Below are 25,346 nucleotides of genomic sequence, written 5' to 3' on the forward strand. Positions count from 1 at the left end.
AGGAAAGACCTGCAAGCTGTTTGCTTTATTTTTAACCCCTTAACACCTTATTTATTTCTAATTTTATAAAAACAGGGGGGGTATTTTTGTATTAAAAATACAAAAATAAAAGTGAATAACAGCAAATAAATAAAACAGAATAACTGGACATAAAGAAATAAAATAAAGGGCAAAAGGCATGAAGGGGTTAAAACTAAGTTCCTCTCAGCTCTGCTTTAAACTGATGTTACTTTCTGAGTGGGGCTGTGTGCATCTTTTACTATTTAAATCTATTCAAACATCAAATTTCATAGCAGTTTGGGTGAATGATGCATTTAGAAGGTTTACAAATTTATGTTTGACTTGTCCAAAGTAAAATTTATGTGTAAAATCCAGAATTGAGTGATTACTGGAACAGCTTCAATCATTTTTTAGGTTTGAGCTCTTTATTCATTGATTTATTTATGGAGAATAATTCACTCTTCTGTGGCAACGTTCTGAAAAAAATGTTTGATTCCCTCATTTGAACTTCAGTCTACTAAAGCTGTAACTAGTAAGCATGCTGAAATTATTACATGAAAGAAAAGACTAAAATAAATCATCAGTGAAATTAAATGACTGGAAATAAAAATAAGAAGTGTGCACAGTTTAGAACTGACCATTTATTTAAACTGAATAGCATAGGCGTACAAAGTCTCTACAAAGCTAGAAAATATCTAACATACTTTTAGCCATGGGGGTGTGGGGGTAAAGTTACAAAGCAAAGATCAGACCCTGTGCAGAACCAATACACAAACACTACTAGCTTCTGGATTTTTCTAAATGTACTCTCTTCTTCACAAAATAGGATAAACATTAGAATATCAAAGATATACACAACATCTGTAATAAACGTTATTGTCACTATTATACAAAGCACCTTATCAAAACCCTCAGTGCGCGCGCACACACACACACACATATACACACACACATACATACATACATAGATGTGCTGCACCAGAGCGAAAAGATTCAAGGCCATTTTGGGATTGATTACAGACAAGATCTCTGTTCCACATGTGTCCAGAATATTAGATAAATATTCAATCTACACGTACAAGACAACAATAAGAACACAGACAACGATGAGGGAGAAACTCTGCGCTTCACTGAGCTTCGAAACCTCCAGGCCTGGAGTATGCACACCGCGGACATCCTCAGCTTGATTACAATGAATTGACATTTAACAGTAAAGCCCTGCAGCCCAGTGTTTTTAATGGTTTACAGACATTTAGAGCATCTTAACCAGTCACAGTTTCAGTGGGTCTTTTTATGCAGGTCTCCTTCAGTCTGCCACCCAAGATGATAAGAGGTGTCCATATTAGACTTTTAAAATGCTTTTTTTTCTTGAGCCCAGCAGCTTCTCGGCTCCTTCGGCTTGTGTTTTATCACTTTGTTTCTCTGTACCACTTGTCACATGATGAAAGTTTCTTTGGTAGGCAGGTGGTAGAGGATGTCCAGACAGTCATTATTGCAGCAACAGCCGTCTGTGAGCGTATCACTTACACGTTACATGTTGATACTCCAGTGTAAAAAGCCCTGCAGTCTTTCTGCAAACAAGTTACTGCAGAGTGAGACAAAACTCACAGAAGGTCGAAAGCTCAAACGGGTTCAAAGGTTAAGTCAGAATCCAAATACTTTACAGCACACAGATCACACTGCATGTAAATCTGAAGATGTCTCATTTCAGGTCTGAAGTTTCTCGTCTTACTGGATCTTCTGGACACCAAAAAGCATGGCAGCTGGTCATACTGGAAAAAAGGCCCCATGAGTTTGGACGTCTGATGTTCTTTCATTTTTGACATATAAAAAGCTCTGGACCTCATTCATTTACATGCATGTAACTGCTTGTCGGCATTCACATGAAATATTTGCAACAGGGAAAAAAAAATCTTGCACAATTGCTGCAAGTCTGTCAGGAATTTCTAACACCCCCCAAAGCTGCTTGAAGTGGGGGCTGTTGTCTGCTGAAGCCATCAGGATACCTCAGTAAATGTGACTGTTGTACAGATCTGGTCAGCTTTACTAACTGGTGGTCAATGGCTGCAATTTCAGTCCAGTAAAGGAACAGTTTTAAAAAATAACTTAATTTCTTTCTCTGAGAAAACTGATACCACTGTCATGTCTTTACAATAAATATTTACCTGTTAATAATCTACCAGAATCAGCTGTTAGGAGTCGACTTGATAGCCTGTTGACTTTGTGCTAAAACTTGTTAAAAAGTTAAATTTTAGAGGACGTCTAAATCCCAACAATATTTCACGTGTTCGTATTTTACCCAGATTTTACCAGGATTCAAGGTCACCACCAGCTCTACATTTCAAGGGACATTCTTTGATATAGTCTAAGCTGTAATGCCTAAATAATGCCACTTTTTACACTTAATGTCCACACAATTTATATTAAATCCTTTTAGGCTCCGCCTTCCTGCAGAGCTTCAACGATGAAACGCATGTTTTATTTAATATCTCAGTATTAACCAACACCGTCTCTTCTTTTAACTCACAGCTAAATAAACCGATGAGGTTTTTCAGACACGTTGATTTAAATGCGATTGATTTCATGTTTGGCTGTTTTGTTTAAACTTTTCAAACGTAACTTTTAGATAATGGTTGATATTTTCTGAGTTTACTTTCATTCGCAGACTTCAGCTGACTACATATTTACAGACGTTTGTGTTTACAGATAAATCAAGTAAAACGGGCTGAACTCCTTGTCTTGTTTTTCAGTCCTGCAGGTAAAGTAGGTGCCACTTTTCTTGCAGAGATCAAGGAGTTCAGGTCATCTGGCCACAAAAATCTCCCACTTTTATTATTTGCACTCGGGTTCACTCTGTGCATAAGTATGTAAATGGAAACAAATGGCAGTAATGTAAAGCTGAAAAAAGACCAGCTTTTAAGAGTTTCTCCTTCTCATTGTCTCCAAGTGCACAATCTAAAGGAAACTTAGGTTTTTCCCTTTGTTCAATGTACCTTAAAGTGTCCTGAGATGATGAAAGTTGAAAATCTTGGTTTGCTTTAGAGAAACATGTCAGTAATTCTTGAAAGTGGAAGTGGCTGTTTCTCCTGGTTTAAAATATTTAAGCTAACAGACCACATACAAGTTTTGTATTAAAAAAATATAATGGTATCAGTTTTAGCTCAACCCTGATGATAACTGTGTGGACAGACTTGGAGACAGATTGGTTAATACTTGATTTAAAAAGTCCCATAAATGAGTGAGGCACCAGATAGTAAGTTTGTAAGGTCTTCCAACATTAAAAATGCAAATACATCTAAATACTGCCATTAAACAGGAAGTGAAATGACATTTTTGTGGAGAACAAAACAGCTTCTGAGGACAATCTTGTGCTGACTTTTAGCAAATTACAATGAAAACTGTTGAAAGTGACTGAAGGACACTGAAAACTGAGTGTTATTGATGTACACTAAAATTTCTTTATTTCTACACACCATCTACAACACCAAATCAGCAGGACTCAAGCAAAACAGAACAGAAATGTCCACTGCTGTTTCCAGCCAAAAGGCACTTCATGCTGCTGAGCATGACACAGACGAACCACCAGACGACACCTGCTACAGAACACTCCATCCACAGTTTTTGGTTTCTGATCCATGAACGACTTTCCCCCAGACGTGATGTGATTTTACAGGAGAAAGCAAAGTGCGCCACCGAGAAAACCAGCCTGACGCAGAGTCGATTGAAACATGGGTGTAATATGAAACGTAAGATTTGCACATTTTTATGCACATGGACACGTTAAGGCTCCTCTTTGCTGGTACAAATCCTGAAATAAGCCGAGTGAAACTTCTGATATGAAACCAGGTCATAAAGGGAGAATTATACTTTAAGTAAAACGTTTTTCTACATCAGACACCATGAATGACGTGTAGCTTTTGAAATTCACAGTGCTTTTTAAAGGACTCGCAACAGTATGTTTAAAATTATAATCCTTAGATCTCCATATTGATCATTTTTAAATATATTTTTGGGGCACCTTCATTCTCATTTAGCTCTCGCCAATTCGACGCGAATGAAATCTACAGGATTGTAATTTTAATTGAATCTAAATCACCTGTTGCACAAAAAAGGTACCTGAATTTTTCAATTATATTTTCTTATTAACATAAATTTTTGATAGTGTTCGTGGAATTAAAATATAGTCTATATGCTACTATCAATAAACAATTTCCCAAAGTTTAGATTTTTTTTTTTTTTTTTTTTTTGTTAAAGAAAAAATACAAAAAGGTAAAAATTGGATTATTTTCTTTGGGACAAACCTCTTTCTTTTGTGCAAGAATTCACCTCACACAGTTTGCAGTGTCTATCTGTACAAATCCACCTCGATTTCTAATATAAGATAATGCAGAAGTGTTATTTCCTCCTAGAGCCGCCTTCTCTGGTTATTGATGATACACAGGGTCTGATCTTAAGTGTGCGTCGTCATCTCGGCAGATAACGTGCACTTTTGTCACAGGGAGGAGGAAAAAAATTGATATTTCTTTTTTTCTCCCTGGGTTGATTTTCCCAAAAGCATATCACAGAAATTCCCATCATCACAGCAGCGAAAATTCAAATGTACTAAGAGAGAGATGGCGGGGGGGGAGTAAGTGAGAGGAGGAAACCAATTAGAGGGAGACGTCTCCTGGTGATACCAGAGTCAGGATGTTCTTGGGAAAACCACCCAGGTCGATTCTGATGGGTTTCCATGGCTGCACTGCCACTGTGCTTTTTTTTACAGCTAATGAGCTACTGATCAGTTTGTTAATATTTTGTGTTGAAACGCTCCTGCAGAGGAGGATCCTGCAGGATACGGTGCCCCATCTGCTGTTAATCTACATTTATCCCCATTTTTCTAATGCGTTTTGTCCTTTTTGTCCGTGAGTAGCAGTGAAAATGCAGCCACGTCCTTTCTTCACTAACTCATTTGGCTGACAGATTTTTGTAGAACTCTGCTTTGTTTTTAAGACATTTTTTCTCAAATATCACCATTAATCAACAAGCAAAGGCCATTTATGTGTGTTTGTTTAAAGTGTGTGCTATTCCTTGATGAGTCGATAGATGTGGTGCTGTGCTCCGTGCTCGTTGTTGGACACCTCGAACACACACGCCATACACAGCAAGGTCTCCTGAGTGTCTCTGTTGCTCACCACCTGGACACACACATGAAAGGACAGAAATTCAGCATTCGGTTTTACATTAAAAGATGTGGTTACAAGCACAGCTGAGTCAAGGTGCAGTAAAAGGAAATGAGGGGGTTTAGTTCAAGGCTGGATCTACTTTTGTCTGTGGGAGGTCATTGTTCATGTACATACAGCTGAATTCATTAGAGATTTTCTTAAAACTACTTCAAATGCCCATTTATACTGTACGCTAAAGACGGTGAATTCGATTTGACACAAGTATTCCCCGACAGTCCAACTTGGATATCCGGCTTGGCTGGGAACTCGAAAAATTTCGACCTCCGAGTAAAACTGAACGCACCATGAGTCTGTAAATGAGTTGACTCATGAATCTGCTGATATTCTGTCACAATTTCTGTTGCATACAAAAGAAACTATTAGATATGTAAATGAGATTTTATTGGGAATTATTTAGTATTAACAAATATTTTGTCAAACTTTGTGTGATTTTGGTTGGACTAGCATGTTCTACTCTCAGAGGACAGCGGTTAACTTTACTTAAACATGCAGACTTCAAACTTTCTTGGAATGGAAAATCTGAAACATGATAGAACAAAAACATTGACCGTAGAACCGAGCATAGAACTGAACGGGATGGACAGGAGTTGCATTTCTTTCACTATATTTGTCTTTTTGTTTGTCATTTCATCAAAGAAAAAAGAAGACAGCTCAGCTGATACTACTCTACGAATTTTATTCCTATTCAGATTTATTTATTTTTTGTGTATTTTTGGGTCCAGTGTGTTAATACATTAGATTCATGAGAAAAAATAACTATCGTCCATATAGGTGAAGTTGTGCTATAAAGAAAAGAAACCAAATTTGGGAACAGTAAACATTTTTTATGCGGGATATTAAGACAAATCTAAAATATCTGCTGGCAAAATGAGCTCGGACCCCTGAGGTTCGATGGTTTGCATTTAGCCAAACCTGGATATTAAGAGTCGCTGTGTGGTGCTATACTTGTATTACACTTGACCATATAACCATAACAATTCATACCAGCCTGTTTATGGCAGTGATTGTGTCAGATGTGACAACTGTAGATGGAATCAGGTGAAAAAAAGCTTTTCTACACATTTACGTTTAATGACGATTCAGTTTTTAAGCTGATTTCATCTTGTACTCCCCCTGCAGATGCCATTTCTGCTCTCTATCAGATGAGAAACCCCAACACCACAAAAACTTTACACCCTCCTACAGTTACAGCTTTTCACCATCAAGTCCTTTTACCATTAAAATAAATGTCAAGCTAACAAACACACATCGCTGTGCTCACCAGTTTGCTGTTGTTCATTTGGCTCAGACTTTCAAAGGTTAAACCATGTTGGAGAGAAGGTTAACAGTGCTGTCAGCTGCAGCAGGAAGAATTTAAAAAGAAGATGACTCCTGTGTATCCAGGCTCCGTCTCTCTCTCTCTCTCTCTCTCTCTCACACACACACACACACTGATGAACTCACCAGCAGAATAGTGAAGTTCTCCAGCACGCTGTTCATCATGTATTTCTCAGGCAAGTGTTTGAGCTTGTGGATGAAGTTGATCATGTATTCACACATCGGAGAACGACTGATTCTGTAGACAAAACGTCCGTTTTCAAACCTCGCGTACTCCGTCTGCAAGAGAGCGGCCACAATAAGGAGTTAAATTTAACTGAGGGGATGTGCTTGTAGTTGTTTTTACTTTCTTCCTGAATGGTAGACATGAGCCCTCACTGTTTCCATTTCTGGGTTGATCTGAAAAACAAATTCATCTCACTGGGAAAATGTTTTGCAAACCCCTTTCTATATTTACAAATCGATCCTGTGGCACCAAGCAGCTTGGCATCCATCCTCACCTCCACCTTCTCGACCACCTGCTTTCCGAAGGAGCAAACCTTGGTGGAGCAGGTGATGGTCATGTTCTCTGAGCTCTCGTACTGGCTGCTCACACCGTAGAAGGCCGCGGGGTCGTCCTGCACGTTATAATTCAGGTCCGCCTGGAAACCACAGAGCAACAATGTCAGAGATCAGACTCCATTAGCCTGGAACATGAACACAGACAAGGTCTTTCTGGCCATTAGATTTGACAACAGCGCCCTCTGCTGGTAACTGGAGTCACTACATTTACCTGCCATTTAATTGATCCTCTACTGGGATTAATAAGGTGCATAAAATAATAAATAAAAGCTTAATTTTATATTTATGAGATTCACTTTTATATTTCAGATCATTTATTGATGATTTTTGTCTAAATTTCTCAGTTTCTCAGATTTCTGTCTCCAATCCAGCACAAGTGAACTTTTGATCAAACAACTGAACCCTGGTTATAAAAAAAAAAACAATCACATGTACTTTTATTTGTTTTTTTAGACTCTTAGCTAACTTTAACTGGAGTTAACTTACACTTAATATCAAAAAACAATGTTTTATAGCTGCACTTCTGCATCCAGTGGAAATCAAGAGGGCATTTAGAGTACAGATCAGTCCTATTCTGCAAATAAACTGTACCAACAACTGATATTTATTAAAACATTAGCAGCCTCAAAGAAGCAAAACAATATTCTGGTGATAAGAAGCAGGAAATGATTGATCAGGGCTGAGGGGACATGCTGTACCTAGATTACAGGCCAGGAGAAGTGAGGAAGGTTTTGTACCATTCGTAATGAGTTCTCAAAGGAGCACAGCGTCTCTAAGGATTGAGAACATACACAAAACACCATATGCTAAGCCACCCACACATACAGCACGTCCACGCACACAACCATCAAACTGTGCTCTATTAAAGCTGCAGATTATCAGAAACATGCTCCTTTGTGGTAGATCTGAGAGCTTTTTAATCAAATTCAGAGGGGAGGCGCTTTACATGAAGCACAAACACAGTCTGTGTCTGTGCTGTGGACACGCCACCTCGGTTCAGCATGGTACGATATACTGAAGCTCCTTCAGAAGCTGACAGCTTCAACTCCTCATGTTCCTCTTGATAAACCCCACCCCTGAATGGGGATTCTCCAATCACAGCTCAGCTCATCATGATCGTCAGCTTTGTGTTTCTCTATTTGTTAAGGCACTGGAAGAGATTTAATCCAGTTTTCAGCCAAATACTTTTGAGGAAGAGAGGAAATATAAGCAATGACACCCCATTGTGTCCTTTGCAGAAAATTTTTCAGCATCTGCAACCTCTAAAAAGAATGTGACACATAAATAAAAACATCAAAACAGATTCAAAACTCACAAGATAGCAACAAACTAGATTTTCATGTCATTATTTGTGCAAGTGCACAGGAGCAAGAGTTGCCATTTTTAAACACATTTCACTTACAAAAGGTCTCAAAGACACGTATTTTTGTCCAGTCTGGTTTAAAATTTCACTTTCTGTTTTCAAAACTATATTACTATTATTCAAGGACGACTTAGCTCTGACTACAGTGTGGACGCTGCTTCAACCGTCACCTTTTAGTTATAATATGAATGTAGCCATCAGGTAATTATTACTGACATTTCTACAGATGGATGTTGAATGCAGATAATAAAATCAGCTAACATCATCTGTCGCTCAACTGGCCACTTGCAAACATGGTAAGAAGGTATAATCTCGTATTTACTGGAGTGATTAACCCCTTCCAAGCTGTAGATGACTACACTGGAACCAGATCTGCTCTGTTACAGACACATTACGGTTGCTGAGCAGAGGACTTTACAATCTTCTTTCTTTCTTTCTTTCTTTCTTTCTTTCTTTCTTTCTTTCTTTCGACAGCAGTCGGAGACCTACAAGTTTGGAAAAATAGGAAGGGAATTTTTATGGAAGCTAATGCAGCTACCAGAAAATATATAAAACGAACTGGGTCCACATGGCATCTCAAACTGTGCACATCGACCTCCAACCATGTTGCAACACAGATATAAATAAAGCTTAGAGCTTAAAGTTATAGATTAAACTTCAACATGACACTCGCTCACATTAATTACACTGTGAATAAAAATCTCTCTTCTTTTATCTCTGCCAGCCGGAGCCTTTATGGGACCCCAAACAGACTGAGACCACCTCAGCCCCACCAGTGCTTGATCCTTTCACACACTGTAAATGCAACACACCCATTCCTTTGCATTAAGGTTTTTAACCTTAGACGGGCAAAGAAAAAATGAAGAAAAAAAAAAGTTTAGTAATTTAATTTGCATATAATAATATGCGATGTGACGTATGAGTGTAGAAGACCAAATTTGTATTTGAAAAGGTCAAACACACCAATATACAAGTAAAAAAATGAGTTTAATGACTTTTGTATTTGGAACTTGGAACAGAGGTACAATAGTGTGCAAAAATGTAATCTTCCACTTCATAATAGCTGAAAAGTGCAGCAAATTTATCCTTGACTTGTTTTGTTTGGACCTCAACTCTGCTGCAGAAAAACTGCACATGCCCCCACGGCCGAGGCAGCAGGAATTTATTAAACTATTTGCACGCCAACTATGAAATTTTCAGGGTTAGCACGCAACTCTGATTAAAATAGAGTGAAATTGGTTTTTTTTTGTGTGTTTGTGTCAATGGCATATTTATCTTTATTTTTTCAATTTTCTACTTTGTTTAGTTTTTTAATGTCACCACATAGATGCATTTTTTTAAATTTTAGCATCTAATAAGATACAGGATCATAAACCTCCTAAGTTCTAATCATTTATATCAGAATGGCCAATAATAAGTGAATAAGAACCCTGAGAGGTGTGTTAGGATATTTTAATGGGAAGTTTGTTAAGAACTTTCACACCTCAGATAAATCTTTACATTTTTATCCATCTTGTCTCATCCTAATATGTCATAAATAAGTTATTTTCAGTCACAAATTCATAAAAGTTTATGGTAAAGCCTGAAGCAGATCTAAGAAGGAACAGTAAAGTGGACTTTACACACACAAATACACAAAGGTGGAAACCTGTGAGTCAGGAGGTGAGCAGGTGTTCAAACAAAGCGACTGAGCTTTCATCAACCCACCACCTCCATATCCCAGGTGGAAAGACAGAACACACATACAAACACACACACCTGGAAGTGCAGACAAAGACGTGGCAGTGTGGAAAAATACAGGGTGTGTGCTTACTCTTCACATGAAAATATTTCAACAAAATTTATTTAAAAAAGGGATTCTTGGAGTTTTTTTAGTGAAGAAAATATTAAATTTGAATGATTGAAGAAAGCGCAGGATTTAGAGTTTACTCACCCAGAACTTGATCAGGTAGAAAGCGTTTTGTGGGCCCTTGCTGAACAGCTCCTTGAGGCCGCCCTTCTTCTCCGGGAACTTGTCATAAATTTGCCTGATGTCCACACACTCCAGCAGCGGGTCGCTGTAGCTGGGGCTGCTCTGGCTGATGTGCACAAACAGGTGCTTGTTGTACTGAGAGGACAGAAAAGAGTAAATCAGATGGAGGCGAAAAAATGATGAACTGTGAACTGTGAACAGAAATAAGCTCTGAACTTTAGCTGCTACACAAAAAACACATCAAAGATACTTTCTTTTACTTCCTTATTTAGGTTTTTTCTTTTATCTTAATACGCTTTGCAACTGTATTTTGTATATGTCTCAAATTAATTTATACTAAAAGAATAAGAAATAGATATGCATATTCAGTGGGATTTTTAAGTCTCAATAATACACAAACGAACTATGTGAAAGATTAATGTGAACATGACTGCTGTTATAAGTAAATCTAATCTGCTATACCACTGATGGCCACTAGGTGTTGGCTCCAACAGACTTCCCTTCAGTCCTTACAATCTGATCATTTTAATAGCAGTCTGGTTTATTTTTGTCCAGTCAGATTTTTAATAAAGTCTCCAACTCAACAAGGAAAAAACAATAACAAGATGACAAGAGCTGAAAGCAGAACTGAAAGCTTTTAAACAGCAGTTCACAGAGTGAGGGGCATTACCATGGTTACATCCTCTTCTTATCTAGTCTGTGTGTACACATCTAGTGTTTATGGGAAAAAACACTAAATAACTTGTCAGCTTGTGGATTAAACTGTCATTACTGATAATTACTGGTAAAAAAAAAACAACTAATTAGATTCAAGTTTATGAATTTATGGCAATATATACGTCGGTTGATTAAGACATGGATGGAGTAAAAGTTTTAAGCATAATTTTAGTTTTGTTTTCTCATCTAGATCACACTGAATGTGAGTGGTGGTTATGTTAACTTAAAATGAGTTAGCAATCATGATGATGGTGGAGAAAAATATTTAGAGGAATGTAAGATTTAACAACCGATCAGGTTGAAAAAAATGACCAGAGTTTACTCTACCGGCTGACTACAGTCATATTGGTCTTTTGTTTTTATCAAAATCAATTAAGCTGAATTGTATATTTTCAGTCCAAAGAACTTTTAAGGCCTCTTTCAGCTTGTTTTATTTACAGTAGCATAAATAATGCAGGAAACATGATGCACACAAGAGGATCTATTTGAAAGTCATTGTTGCACATTTTTATGTACTGTCCATACAGAGCGCAGCAAGATGAATGCCAGCTGTCTGTAAGCCCAAGGTAGAAAAATGACAATGAGTCTGGAGAGTGGCAGGATGACAGATAGACTGAGCAGACGGAGAGATAGAGCTTTACAAAGGTTATTCATACTAGGAGACACACAAAGGGCTTTAATGTTGTTCTCTGCTGTAGGGTTATCTGTCATCTCTGTTTATGGGACAATAGGGAGTGCTTATTGTAGACGGCTGCTGTGTGTGTGTTTGTGTGTGTGTGTGTGTGTGTACTCACTGCCTCCTGGTCCCTCTGTGTCTCCAGGAAAGATGAAAACTCCACCAGTCGTAGTTTGGTGGTGCCGATGGAGCGGCCCTGCCACGCCGGCTCTCTGTGTGTTTGGGCTGCAGCAGGAGGCTCGTATGCTGCTTAACACACACACGTTTTTTTTTTTCAGGTTAATTCACCACCGTCATCGTGTGCAGCCATAACGAATTAGCACAGACATGTTTAATTTATACCATCACTGGACACCTGTGGATAAAGCTCCGCTGAGATGAGGGTGCAGCACTGAAAACTCATATTTAATTTAAAGAAAACATTTTTAGTTTTATGCTGTTTTAACCAACGCCCACCATAATCCACAAGGAAAATGTTAAACCTCACAGAGACCTCGGCAGGCTTCAGAAAATATATAAAAGGGCAACAATCTACATCATTGCTTTCATAAAGTCCAGAAAAGTAGGTTTTGTTGAGCTCCACTGAGACTTCATGTGTCAGCTAACACTGAGCAAACCCACATCGTCTTCTGATGAGCATCATATGATGCTGCGGCTAATCAGCTGTTACAGGTTACAAAAGAGACTGAAAGTCTGTGATTTACAAGAAATTTTCATGAGGAATAAAGAGCAGTTTGTTGAAGAAGCACTTTATTTCCAGCTGTTACCGTCTAAAGGCTATCATTGATTGTAAAAGCTCTTGTGTGTGTAATGAAAATTTCGTAATAATCCTTACTCCCTGAAATCAAACCATATAAATTAAATTATTATGCACCATTAATATGAAAGCATGAACATATAGCTTGTTTTTGGCATTTTTTCTGGCTCTTTGATTATTTATGGATCATTTATATATTTTTTTTTACTGTTTCCTTTTAAAGTTTTAAATGGATTTTTAACAGATATTTTTTAAATCCACACCACTTTAAGGGTTTTAAGGTTCAAAGGTTTACATCAGAAAGCAGAAGACGGTGGAGCTTTGGATGTGACTGGCCTGAATCAGTGGATCAGTTTAACTCTCCAGAAAAACAACTCGGACTGTAACTCAGACTGGTCCTCGGCTTGGTTTGGGCTTGAGTAGACGATGACGCCCAAACACATTGTGTTGCATTGCTGCTGTATTTTACAATTAATTTATTCTCATTTATTGAGAAACCTTTGAAAAAAAAAAAGGTGCCAAACTGAGCCAAAATGGCCATTTTAGAGACCTCGTCTGAAATGTCTGGACTAAATCCTCTCATTTTGTTCTACTTCACTTCTTCTGACTATGATCTGATAGAGGTTTAGAGCTACAGCTTCATCATTCCTAACAGATGTTCATATTCATCCTGAAAGGGTTTTGTTTTATTTTTCAGGCATGCCTGAAACTGTTTTCATTTGTGCTATGTGCCATCTTCATTTACTCCTCACCAATAACACATATACTGATAATTACACATCTTAATAAATCACCCTTTACTACGACTCCAAAAGTAATCAAATAGACCTTGTGGTTGCAGAGATGTACTAATTGGATGATTTATTGTTTTAGTTATTAATTAATTTAAATGTCAAATTTAGTTGTTTTTGAACATTCTGACATTTAGGTGCGACAGGTGTGGATTTAGGAAAGAAACGTTAAAGTGGTCCGACTCGTTCTACAGCTGGCCGCTCTCGTGGTGCATTTAATTTACCTTGGAATTTAGATGTTGGATCTGGGCATGGCAACTCAGATATTATCCCTTTTTAAATGTAGCATGGCATGAATATAGTTGATTTTTTATTTATTTATTTCTATTTTTTGCTCTGATGCTTAAGGAACTAATAACATTGAGGTTTATTCACTAAAACTACAGACATTGGTCTGACAGCATCAAAGTAAAAAATTCAAATGAGCACAATTTCCTCTTGTATGATTACTTTTTCTTAGCCAAACAATTTTATGTTTAAAAGAAGATTCTGTAAGGTGTAAAGCTAAGCTATTAGTCATATATTATATGTAGAAAAAGTCAGACTGACACGGTTTCCCTCTTTTTGACCTCTTCACAAGACAAAGAAGGGAGTGCTGGAGACCCAAGTGCCCCAGCAGAGTGAAAACCACCCTGTGGTGAAGAAGCAGCATAAATGGCAGGAGAAAGAACCACTGTTCCACCTTAAAGAAAGATGATAATTGTCCTGTGGTCTCTCTCACCTGAGATTGTGGTGGTCCCTGCTGTCTGCACAGAGTAGGCTTGCTGGGAGAACGGCTTGATGCTGAGAGAGACAGAGAAATGGAAGGGGGAGCATTACATACAGAAAAGGCTGAAAGAAGAACAGACACAGTAGGAGCGGTCTCATTGTACCCACATTATACAAAAAAATTCTCTTCTGTGTCTTGAATGAACAGAAGCGGGAGCACGAAGGTCAAGAGCAGCTCTAAGTTCAGTAAAACTAAACACTCCCATCTACTGACTTCATCATCATCACCTCATGCACGTTAGCAGTGAAGCGCTACGATGTGAACAGACACTGATGTAAGACAAGGAAACAGAGGGAGGCAGATTTTAAAATCCATATCCATCACATTTTAACTCTGCGGGTGGTCTTTGTATTGACAATAAAGCAAATCTGCGTTTGGCAATCTGAGGACAGACTGATTCCAGGCGTCAGTCATCTGAGTTAATCACATTAATGCTTTCTGAATCACCAGCTGAGATGATCATACATGTGCAGATACACGCTGATGGTGCATTTGGATGCTTATAAATAAAAGTCTGATGTTTGTGTCCTACATAAAAACACTAATATGCAGCAACAATGGATAATAAAGTATGTGACCATGAAAGAAAACAAACCTGATTTTAATCAAACCTCTACTGTCTCATTCCTTCCCAGATAATGAAAAAATGTTAAGTATTTTACTCATTTTGTAAAAGTGCGTGTAAAAGGGGACTTATAAAGCTTAAACTAATCATCAGAAAGCGACAAAAAAAATAATCTGCAGCTTTAATAATTTCTGATTATATCTCAGAGCTGAACATTGTTCGGCTGATCAAAGAAGAAAAAAATGACTTACTGGACTATTAGAGAATAAAATATAGGTTATTTAACTGATCAATTTGACGCAATGATCAGCAGAATAATTGATAATGATGATGTTCATGAATAATTGTGGATAAATTAAACCGTTACGTTCATGAACTGCAGCTGATTTGTGAATGCTTGGTTTGGAACCACGTTTAGACAGAAAAGTCTTTCTTCCCTCTTGAGTTATGAAATTTGACATAAAGTTGACGGAAACGGAGAGGAATTAGTATCATTTTGTACTTATTAAAAAAGCATTTTGAAAACTCAATTTGTCATCAAATGTTGTTCCTTTTTCTAAATAAATACAATATCAAATACTTTGTCAAATATTCCCAGATTGACTGTTGTTCATCAGCTGTTTACGTTTTTGGAACAGATCATATTTTTAAAATTTTTTTAATCGTTTACTTTCAATTTTCCAACTGTGAAGAAGTGAGTGGATCTCGATAGCTTAGTTTAGCCTCATATTGCAAAAATCTGCAACTGCTAGATGAATAACCACTTGTAGGCTCAGTATGTGAGCTTATTTGCAGAAAAAAACTCATAAAAAATTAAACTTGATGCGTTTTCTAGTTAACTTTAACTTCAGAGAACAAGCGGTTTACGTACGGGGTAAAACTGCTTCTTCACATAAAACCAAAAAGTCTGAAGCTCGTTTGGACTTCTCCAGAACACTTTATTATTTTCTAATTTTTAACAGTACAGTGTGTTGAACAAAGTTACATCTTGTGGTTTAAACTGCAAAAAAGCTGAATACTGCACACCTGAAGTAATGTTAGCTACTGTAAAACATGGCGGTGCAGCTCAGTGGAGGAAGAGATGGTCACTACATTTCTCATTCTAAGTTACTGAAAACAACTTTTCTTATTTATACGTGATCGTACACTAAAGAATTATAGTTTCTATTTTAAGTGTCTATACTTCCAAACTGTGAAAACTTTTTCTTTATATACCTTCAGATGCTTAGAGGGTTGTTTTAATTAAATGATTCTTTAAGGGCTCAGAAGAGCTGAAATAGTAAACCTAACTGCTATGGGGGGAAATTTTACTAAAAACTAAGCAGTAAGTTCGACTTGACTCACTCTTCTGTGGAGCTGGACTGTCCTCCGGGAATCATTCCCTGCCACAGCTGGAAAAAACACACACACACACACACACATATACATTAATACACTGGATTAAAAAAGCCTGCAAAGCAATGTGTGTATTTTTCTTCTGTGCACCGTTATTTTCTTACATTTACACCCTTGTAATTATTTGTAGAGAAAGATGCATCAACGCATTACCTGTGCGTTTCCGGGGAAGCTGGTGCGCACTATTCCAGGCAGCAGCTTGCTGTGTATGGCGGTGGCAGAGACGATCTGAGCCGAGGACATGGACGAGATGCTCTGCAGAGCTTTTTCCTTGGCATTCTGGTCCTGCACATCAATACACACACAGATTTACCCCATCATCATTAGAGTGCATTTAACACACAGATCCAGTCATTAAAAAAACCAGGAAATTCCAGAAATTAAGCCAAATTACAGCAGTTATCTTCGGTGAAGGAACATAAAATCCTGTTAGAACTCATAGCAGCATGTGATTCATACAACACATCAGTCGCCTTGATGCAAACTGTTAAAACCTGCAGATTTACAGAGATGTCAACTTGTGGGCTCATTTATAAAATTCAAACTAAAAGCAACATGGAGCAGAAAACAGATGAATGAAATAGAATTAGAGGCACTGCGATAGCTGGAGAATCACTAATTGGCAGCTTCACTCAAGTTAATTGGCACTGAGAGAAATCTCCCCTCCTGGGAGAGGTAATAACATTATAGGAGGTACCAAGACGGGAATCAAGCTGGATTTTCGTATCAAACACCACAAACCATATGGCTTTGATAACATCCTGAAGTTGTTTCTTCAAAACAACCAACCCATTTGTTTCAGTTTAGGCTTGTATATCATGTTCAAATAATAAAAAAAGAACATCTAGAATTAGTGGATTTACCAAGAATTGATGTCTTTTTTATCCAAAACAGTAACTCAAACAAGATTATATAAACAAGATATAAACTGGGATGAAATAGCATGAATCACTGTTTTATGGAGACAATGAAGCTCGGCGGCTTGATATGCACTAGTAACACACACTAAAAACAATTATGAGTCATATTGACAATTTACCAGTTTACAAAGATATGCTGCTTTTCTCTCTTGTATGTTACTGGAACTTTAAATATAATATCTATCTATACACAGTATGGTAGGATTTTAAAACATTTATCAGACAAAAAGGGGAAAAACTATGTTAATGCATTTGTAAACCAGCTCTTTGTGTAAAAGTGTTAAATGACATCATTTTAAAGGAAATCATTTCATGTTTCATTAATAACACATCATCAATAACTAATTTAAGTTGGATCGATAGCCATAACCTTCCCTCCTGATTTTAATTACCCATCTGCGTTCATTTTATGACAGCAAACATCATTTTGGTTACAACTTGCATTCCCGGAAAACAAGCGCTCCTTTGTTGCTTTACACAAAGTTAATTACAACCAAGGGTGAAGAAGACAGAAAAAGAAAGACGTCGAAAGGGGGGATGAGACAAGGAGGCTGGGAGATTAATAGACTGAGAGAGAGGGATGGACGGAGAGTAAAGAGAGGGGAGGGAGGAGGTGAGGAAGGAATAAATGTATGTATAGATAGCGAGAATGACAGGAAGGGGAGGAGGTGGAGGAGGCAGTGGAAAACCTAAACAGGCCTAATTAGACACCTAGGATACTAGAGTCAGTGTGACAGGCATCTTTCCAGCCACAGCGAGGCACAAACACGGAATTTAGATTGTTCTTGTGCTTAATGTGCTGCAGAGAAAACTATCTGGATTTCTGTGGGTAGTCCTCTTTCAGCCTGTTCATCCACTGCAGTCATGAGGTCTAATCTGCACTAATCAGCTGTGTTTTCTCCAAACAAACTGGGATTGAAGAACACAGCACTTCCTGTGCAGCAGAGGATTTATCACTGGAAACAAACCATCAAAACCAGAAGCAGAAATACTGATTTCTGGTTTCTGCTGCTCCTTACCTTTAGTTTGGACTGGAACTCCCTGGATTTCCGTCTAGCCAAAACCTGGATGTGACTGGATACCTGGAGAGGAGAGGAGAGGAGAGGAGAGGAGAGGAGAGGAGAGGAGAGGAGAGGAGAGGAGAGGAGAGGAGAGGAGGGGTTGCAGGGTAGAAAAGAGGAGGAAGGACCAAACAGTGAGTTGCCATGGTTATGAAAGGATTGTTGCCATACTGGAAGTACACACACAGACACACATGCACACACACTTCTCCCCTGACAACAGTGAATAGACCCGTCTATGCACATCTTTTCAGAGAGCAAAAAGACACCTGGGAACACAGGCCAACAACTACACTTTACTATCATGTTATGTTCTGTCCAAAACATCTAAAAAGACGTCTAACAATTAGTGTTGGACAGGATTGAAATGATTTGTTATTTCTTCCTTTTCTGTGGTTGTCACCATATACAGAGCAACTTCCCTCTTGGGTTCATTCAACCTGGTCTGCAACAAAAAACTAAGTTTGTGGTATACATCAAATATTTCAGAATTGAAACCTACTTGAGAAAACTTGCATGAGAATAAAATAAAATATTAAATGTAGTTAAATTAAAATATCTAAATAAAGTTTAAAAACTATATTACTGCTAAAACATTGTAACAATTACAAGATGATTTATGTTTGATTCTGTCTGCAGCCAAAGCTCAATTAAGATGTGATGTTGTGAGAAAAAACTAAATCTTAACTCTGCTTTCAGCGCTTTGCTGAGAACACACATCGTCTTTAAACAGCAGCTGCACGCTAAACCACAGCAGAAGCAACATCAACCTGCGTTATACTTTCTGACCAACAGTGGGCGACTTACATGATTGGAAAAAACATAAAACAGCTGCAGTGAATCGTGGATTTTGCTTTGCAATGATGTTCTTAAATGTTTCACTGGACCTTTGAGACGGTCTATGTTACAGAGTTAAGCAAACTATAAAGTCAACATCAGAGGAGAAGCTGAGTCTAAATTTTCTTTAATAATATCAAAATCATTAAAAACTAAGTGTTGCTGATCATTTTGGTGGCAAAAAATGGATCTTACCCAAAAAATGTTTAAAAATTCAACCTTTTCAGTAGCAGCAAGTCTTAATTCTGTAAAAAATCATAACATATGGATCATATTCATCATACCATGTGATTGTTTTTGTTCAACGCCCTTACCTACAAACTGCCACAGAACTAAATGTTTATCAGTGAATCGCATCGCTGCAAACTATTTATGTGCAGAGTTTCGCCATTTCTCAGCCTTTCTCTTGATTATAATTTTAATCAAAAGATGGCGGCATCTTAAAGAAATGAACTCAAGGTGAGTCCACAAATCAACAGGTGATTTCACAGGTACATTCATCTGTAAAATGCAGTCTACATGGATACGGGTACAAAGAAGTGAAGTTATATAATCATGTATATACGTGGCCTCATATGGTCACATTAATGAATGTGGGTTCTAAAATAATTTCAAATCAGTGGCTAATATCTGAGTGGTGACACTCACTTCTTTTCTACACTGTGTGTCCACTACGTCTAATCCACTGAAAAAGTTTCCCAAAAAATATCAAGACAATGGAAACAACCAGAGAAATATATAATTTGAAAAGTGAAACTGGGACTGCACAATATATCAAAACTTTATTCTTATCAGAATATAAACATGTCTAATACTGATGTATTTATAAATATAAAGACATCTGTGTATTATTGAAGGCTGCGCTCCCCTTAGAGGAAGTTCTGCTGTAGCAGTTGTTTAACAGCTATCAAACGTGCACAGGTCCAGCAGAGGAATGCGCTTCCATTCCAGCTATTAGGCCTGATTTAGAGCCATGTATTAAAACTGGAATCTCAAACCCCGGTTCTTGAGGGCGACTGTCCTACAGGTTCTACATGTTTCCTGCTTCAACACACCTGACGGTTTTACAAGCCCAGCATTGACAAGAGGTAACTGTTACAGTTCGTTTAAGTTAAATTTCTCTATATTTTTCTTCTTCGACCAGAATTCATACCCTTTCTGTTTGTTTGGCTGTTAATTTTATCACTGCAGTTTGCAACATGATGTGTGTATAATCCAATATGCTCTGAACACACTCCCAATCATTACCTGTTTCCTTGTCCGTGTCTTGCCTGTTCGAAGTTTTATGTATCTGGCTATCAGTTCATTTCGACCTGGAGAAGAAAAAAAAAGATAAATAACACACTGATGAAACAGTCAGCAGGCCCTTTTCTTTGTAACACACACACGAAACCCATCAGATGTGTTTTTTCTAGTCTCAAAGACAATCACAAGCAGAAATCATATGACCCTGAAAAACAACTTAGTGGCTGATTTAGAGCTGTTGACCCTGCGATCCTATGACGTGCAGTTTCACTTAGAAACACTGTAATCACCGATACCCTTGTTGAGCCCTCCACACACACACACACACACACACAAAATCACACACACGCCACGGCCCTGAATACACATGACCCAACAATGCAGGCATTCATGCGGACCGGCCGTCCCCTGATTAAAGGAGCCAGCAGGCCAGCTGTACCCATGCATTCGTGCGCGCACATACGCGCACACAGGCGCTTACAATGCTGAATAATTCAGCCCATTCAATGGGGAGCACAGCAGACTCAGCATGACCTGGCTAGCATAGATTAGTGAAAGAGAGAGCGGACAGAAAGAAAAAAAATACAACTTTAATAAAACCTGTAATAGATATTTGTGTGTTTACTCCTACTAGTACATATTCACAGAGCTGCACTGCGGAGGGACTGACAGGTAAATACAGCTGATGATTTGAGATAAATCAGTGAAATGAGGTAACCTGACCACTGTTGCATTTGCTAACAAGCAAATTTGGTGCTCCGAAGCAGAGTTTGGTTTGGTTTGGTTTCTCCCTTGGCCTGTTTTCTGCTGCAGCCGAGTGGAAAACCAAAGTCAGGCCAGCTGGCCAACTGATGGTCAAGATCTGCACAAAGCCAAACCTCTACACAGTGCCCAAATGGCTCGCAACAATAGCCCTAACTAACTAGCAGATGGTGTTTGTGCATTTGTGTGCATGTGTGTGTGTGTATGTATGTGTGTGTGTTCTGACCAGACCCACTGACACTGAGATAGGGAGCTTATACTGATAAAAATCTACAGCTCCCCATGCAGGTGTTTTCCTTCTAGCAGTCAAAAGCTGTGACTGACTACAGCACACACGCAAACACACACATCAGTGTATATACATGCATGAGTGCTAGCACACACACACACACACAGACACACACAGAGTGAGTCCTGGCTGTGGAAGCTGACATCTGACTCCAGAGGGGCCAGCTGGTCTTTCTAGGAGGCTTAACGGTGAATTATCATCCTTCACTAACCCTGCGGCACACATCCCTCGCTTTCGCCCTCCCTCTTTCTAAAAAACTCTCCAACAAACACACACACACACACACATACACACAAACTTCCCTTCTCCGTTTATTCATCCATCCGTCCTCTCTTCTGGCTGTTCCTTTTTACACCCCCTCCTCTGTCCCTCTTGTAGTGAATGGGCTTCCCTTCTGCTCCCTCCCTCTTCCTCCCTCTGTACTTGCCCAGTGAAAGACTTCAAGGCCAAAGTCAGATGGTCATTAACCGTGACGAACAGAAGCAACTCTCGCTCTCCCTCCTCTCTGTCTCTTGGCTAAGCCACTCTGTGGGTAAGCTAATAAACATGGAGACAACATTAGGAAAAACAGACATGTTTGAGGTTAAAACAGCAGAAGAAAATGCACAAAAAGTGAAAATGAAGCTGATGTCAGATAATGTAAAACTGAAATAAAGTTTTAAAATAACTAAAGTCAGAAATACATCTTCTAACTTCAGTGGCATGCTGTCGATCCCAAAGCTCAGTTAGCAGAATGATTAAGAGCTTCAGGTGCTTTATGGAATAGCTCAAAAAAAACCATTCAGAATAAGGTCAAAGCCTCGCTGACCGCACTTGCTAACAAGGCTGCAGTTGACTGGTGTATATTGTCGTATACCCTGGGAGGACCCCTGAGACTACAGGGGCCAAATCTTGGCCCAGAGCCTGGATTTACCACCACCGAGGAGGAGTTTGTGCTTGTTTCAACAAACTAAAGCGTTTTAGGTGCAAAGCTTTTCTCTGCCCAGACTAGAATTCAAAAATGATCACTGCTGCTGTTAGAAGTTAATATTTATTCACTGCAAATGGGCTGCGTGTTCTGGCAAAGACTAACAACACCATGCAATGTTCTGCTGATAGCTGATGTTCCCTATGTAGTAGTATTTACTACAAGTAGTATCATCTCTGAGCTTAAACTGTTCAATAAATATCTGAACATATTTACCAGCGGCTGGATGTGTGACCTACTTTCTTGAAACTAAAAAGACAGCCTCCGCCTGAATGGACCGAGGATTTATTTGTTGAAGCTGATGCTATGATGTTAATATTCATTTTCTATTCCGCTTATTCCTATTCAGGGTTGTGGGGGAGCTGGAGCCTATCCCAGCATTCAACAGGCGAGAGGCAGGGTAGACCTGGACAGGTCACACACAGAGGGACAAACAAATGATGTTAACTTTTCAATCTTATCTTGAAGGTTAATTTACAATGAAAACCTGTTAGCAGCCTCAACCATTAACTCTGACTAAAATAAGGCCTCTTAGTGAGAAGTATTTGCCACATGTCTCAAGGAAAACATGTTTAGGAGTGGAGTATAAAAATACAGCAGCTCAGAACAATGTTTTTCATTAGAGGCTTTTTTCCCCACATTTACTGAAAGAAATTATATTAACAAGCATGTGAAAAAGAACTAAATCTAAGGAATAAAAAGTAGAATTATTAAGAGTGTTGTTTCTTTTCCAACAGCAGCCCAATAACTACTGAACTAAAATGCTTTTACAGCTTCACTGTTGCCCATGAAAAATATATTGTTAAAATATTTCTTTAAATAGTGCCCCTAACACAGGAGGTAGGTGCAATAATCTAATTCAACATGCTGTCATTGATGGAGAAACAGTATATGGGGTAAAAATAGAGCTTCTTGACAGCCATCCTTCCATGGAGACCATTTCTGGTGAGGCTTCAGTCAGAACTTGTTTTCTTTTTCTATTTTTATTTATTTATTTAACTTTTATTTAACCAGGTAGGTCCATTGAGAAACAGTTCTGCAATGGTGACCTGGGCCAGAGGTAGCAGTAACAGTATAGACACACATAGTAGTGACACAAGTTTAAATGTAATTTCATTAAATGAATATTACAAATAATGTACAAACTGGCCCACGTTCACACCAGTTTAACCAGAACCGAAGTGGAAGCAAAACAGAAGGTTGTACCAATTACCTGTGAATTATCTTCATTTTTTGGAAGCCGGTACTTGACTGGCTTCTTCTTTGGTTTTGGCTGCTGTGGCGGGTAAATTCAACACCCCCATTTCCTGCTTTGATGGTCGATCATGCTGTATGCTGGCAGCTCTAAAGATGGAGATGTTACTCCATGTCCAGATCCACTTTAGTCCAAATCACTGTATTTCTTGTAATATAGCCATCCAGCACACTGATGATTTCACGGTTCACGAAGAAGAACCACTGTTTTCTGCCCCCCCCCAGTTGAAAACCTACTTTTTTAGCTTTTGCTTACATTTTGTTTTTGGTCTGAAAATGGCGACTGGTTCAGAGTTAGGTTCAGGAACCGACATTGAGCCCTGCTGATGTGAAAGTGCTATCAGATCCTGTACCAGCGCTTTGTTGGATTTTTTTCAGTTTTTTTAAAGGACATCTCCTTTAGATCCTGTTCATCTGCTGTAGATTTTTCATTTAGACCTGACACACTTTTTTGTCCAGTTTAATCAAATGTTTAAGGACTCACTGCACTTCATGCTGAGATATGCCGCGTTATCTGCTAATAGCTCTTTAGGAATCATCTTGTAGCTGCAGAATTCCTTTCTTTCTGTCTACCTGTGTTATCTGTCTTTTTTTTTTTTTTTTTTTTTGTAGGAAAAACTAAAGAAATGTGAACAAATGACGTCTTTGTGACAGACTTATCATAACCAAGTGCCTAAGCTTGCTTCTGTTATGTTCCCCTTTAAATCGCTAACTTGCTTCAGCCGTAGACGTCGTGTCTCAGTCTGAAGTCATTTGATCACAATTTTTTAACAAGTCTTCACACTCGTTTCAGGACTCGAAGAAACTCATCTCTCCAAGCTCTAGCATCCAGACTGTGGAGAGCTCTGCCATTACTTTTACATAGTCTGGTTACTTCTAAAAAAGCAACTGAAGATATTTTGAACTGAACATTTCCTAAAACATAAGAAGTTGAGGCGTGATGTTCTACAAGACACATGGGTAGAAATATGAAGACACTAGCTGGCATTTATAATCTTAAACCCCAGAAAGTAGAGGTCTTTACTGTCTTTCTGTAAATGTTGTTGGTGCTCTTTTAACTTGATTTTTTAATATCTGTTTACTGGACTATTCAGCCCTGGATGTGGTGTGAGAAAGATGACTTTATATTTTCATTGAAAGTGAATGTATGCATGTTCTACACAACATTGCAACACCGACAGAAATATTTCAGGTAGAAGATCCTGTGTTTACAGTTCGTTTCACCACTGCAGCCTAAACATCCTTTGCAATTTTCAGTATGTTATTTTCTTCTGCAACATGTACTTGAATATGATCCTAATATTTGTCCAGTAGATCTGTATAACACCTTCATGGTTCCCCTGTCTTTTAGATGTTTTTCCTTTCTGTTGTACAATTCAACTGCCCCTCGTTTTGCTTTAATGTAACACTCAAGAAAACCACAAAACCTCTGGTAATTGTACAGGGATTTGATTTAAATAGCAAAGAAACAATTGCTGGATTTCTTCAAAAGCATTAGTGTGTACACTTTATGCTGCTTCTGTGTAAAGAGAAAAAAAAACATAAAAAAGAAAGAAAAATCAGCAAGGACTTTGTGTTCTCAAGAATCCAATGAAACAGCACGCACAAAGTGAAATATGAGCCCGACCTGAGTCAGGAGCAACAATTAAGAACAAAGTCAGAGCCATTTTGTGAAGCTGGTCTGCACAGACGTACCAGATAACGATTAAAGACCCCCTCACTCTCAAGGCCAAATGCTACTCATCCCTTCTCCACATTTACACCTCACCTGCTCTGCCTCTAAAAACAGACGCTGTCTAAGTTGATTAGGTCAACATGATAAACGTGTCAACAACCTGGACATAGTCAACAAGGTAAACAAGCAGCGCTGAACATGCCACAGAGGCAGAGAACAGAGGGAGACTGA

General features: G+C 38.4%; 1 protein-coding gene across 5 annotated transcripts in view; it reads right to left on the reverse strand.

The window, feature by feature from the left end:
• Window positions 1-626: 626 nt before the first annotated feature.
• The window catches only part of tead1a (TEA domain family member 1a), a 60,158-nt gene continuing 35,438 nt past the window's right edge, over window positions 627-25,346 (reverse strand). For 2 of the 5 annotated variants that reach the window (XM_041997505.1, XM_041997504.1), the window contains 11 exons: window positions 20,172-20,236; window positions 18,045-18,107; window positions 16,259-16,390; window positions 16,055-16,101; window positions 14,098-14,159; window positions 11,947-12,077; window positions 10,397-10,570; window positions 7,040-7,180; window positions 6,918-6,938; window positions 6,666-6,818; window positions 627-5,174 (listed from right to left, as the gene is read on the reverse strand). In XM_041997505.1, coding sequence (XP_041853439.1) covers window positions 5,061-5,174; window positions 6,666-6,818; window positions 6,918-6,938; window positions 7,040-7,180; window positions 10,397-10,570; window positions 11,947-12,077; window positions 14,098-14,159; window positions 16,055-16,101; window positions 16,259-16,390; window positions 18,045-18,107; window positions 20,172-20,236 — 1,103 coding nt within the window. In that variant the 3' untranslated portion in view covers window positions 627-5,060. The remainder of the gene's footprint in view (window positions 5,175-6,665; window positions 6,819-6,917; window positions 6,939-7,039; window positions 7,181-10,396; window positions 10,571-11,946; window positions 12,078-14,097; window positions 14,160-16,054; window positions 16,102-16,258; window positions 16,391-18,044; window positions 18,108-20,171; window positions 20,237-25,346) is intronic. The other 3 variants (XM_041997506.1, XM_041997507.1, XM_041997508.1) reach the window with 3 other exon arrangements.

This window comes from Melanotaenia boesemani, chromosome 10 (assembly GCF_017639745.1).
Source record: "Melanotaenia boesemani isolate fMelBoe1 chromosome 10, fMelBoe1.pri, whole genome shotgun sequence".
NCBI classification, from domain to species: Eukaryota; Metazoa; Chordata; class Actinopteri; order Atheriniformes; family Melanotaeniidae; genus Melanotaenia; species Melanotaenia boesemani.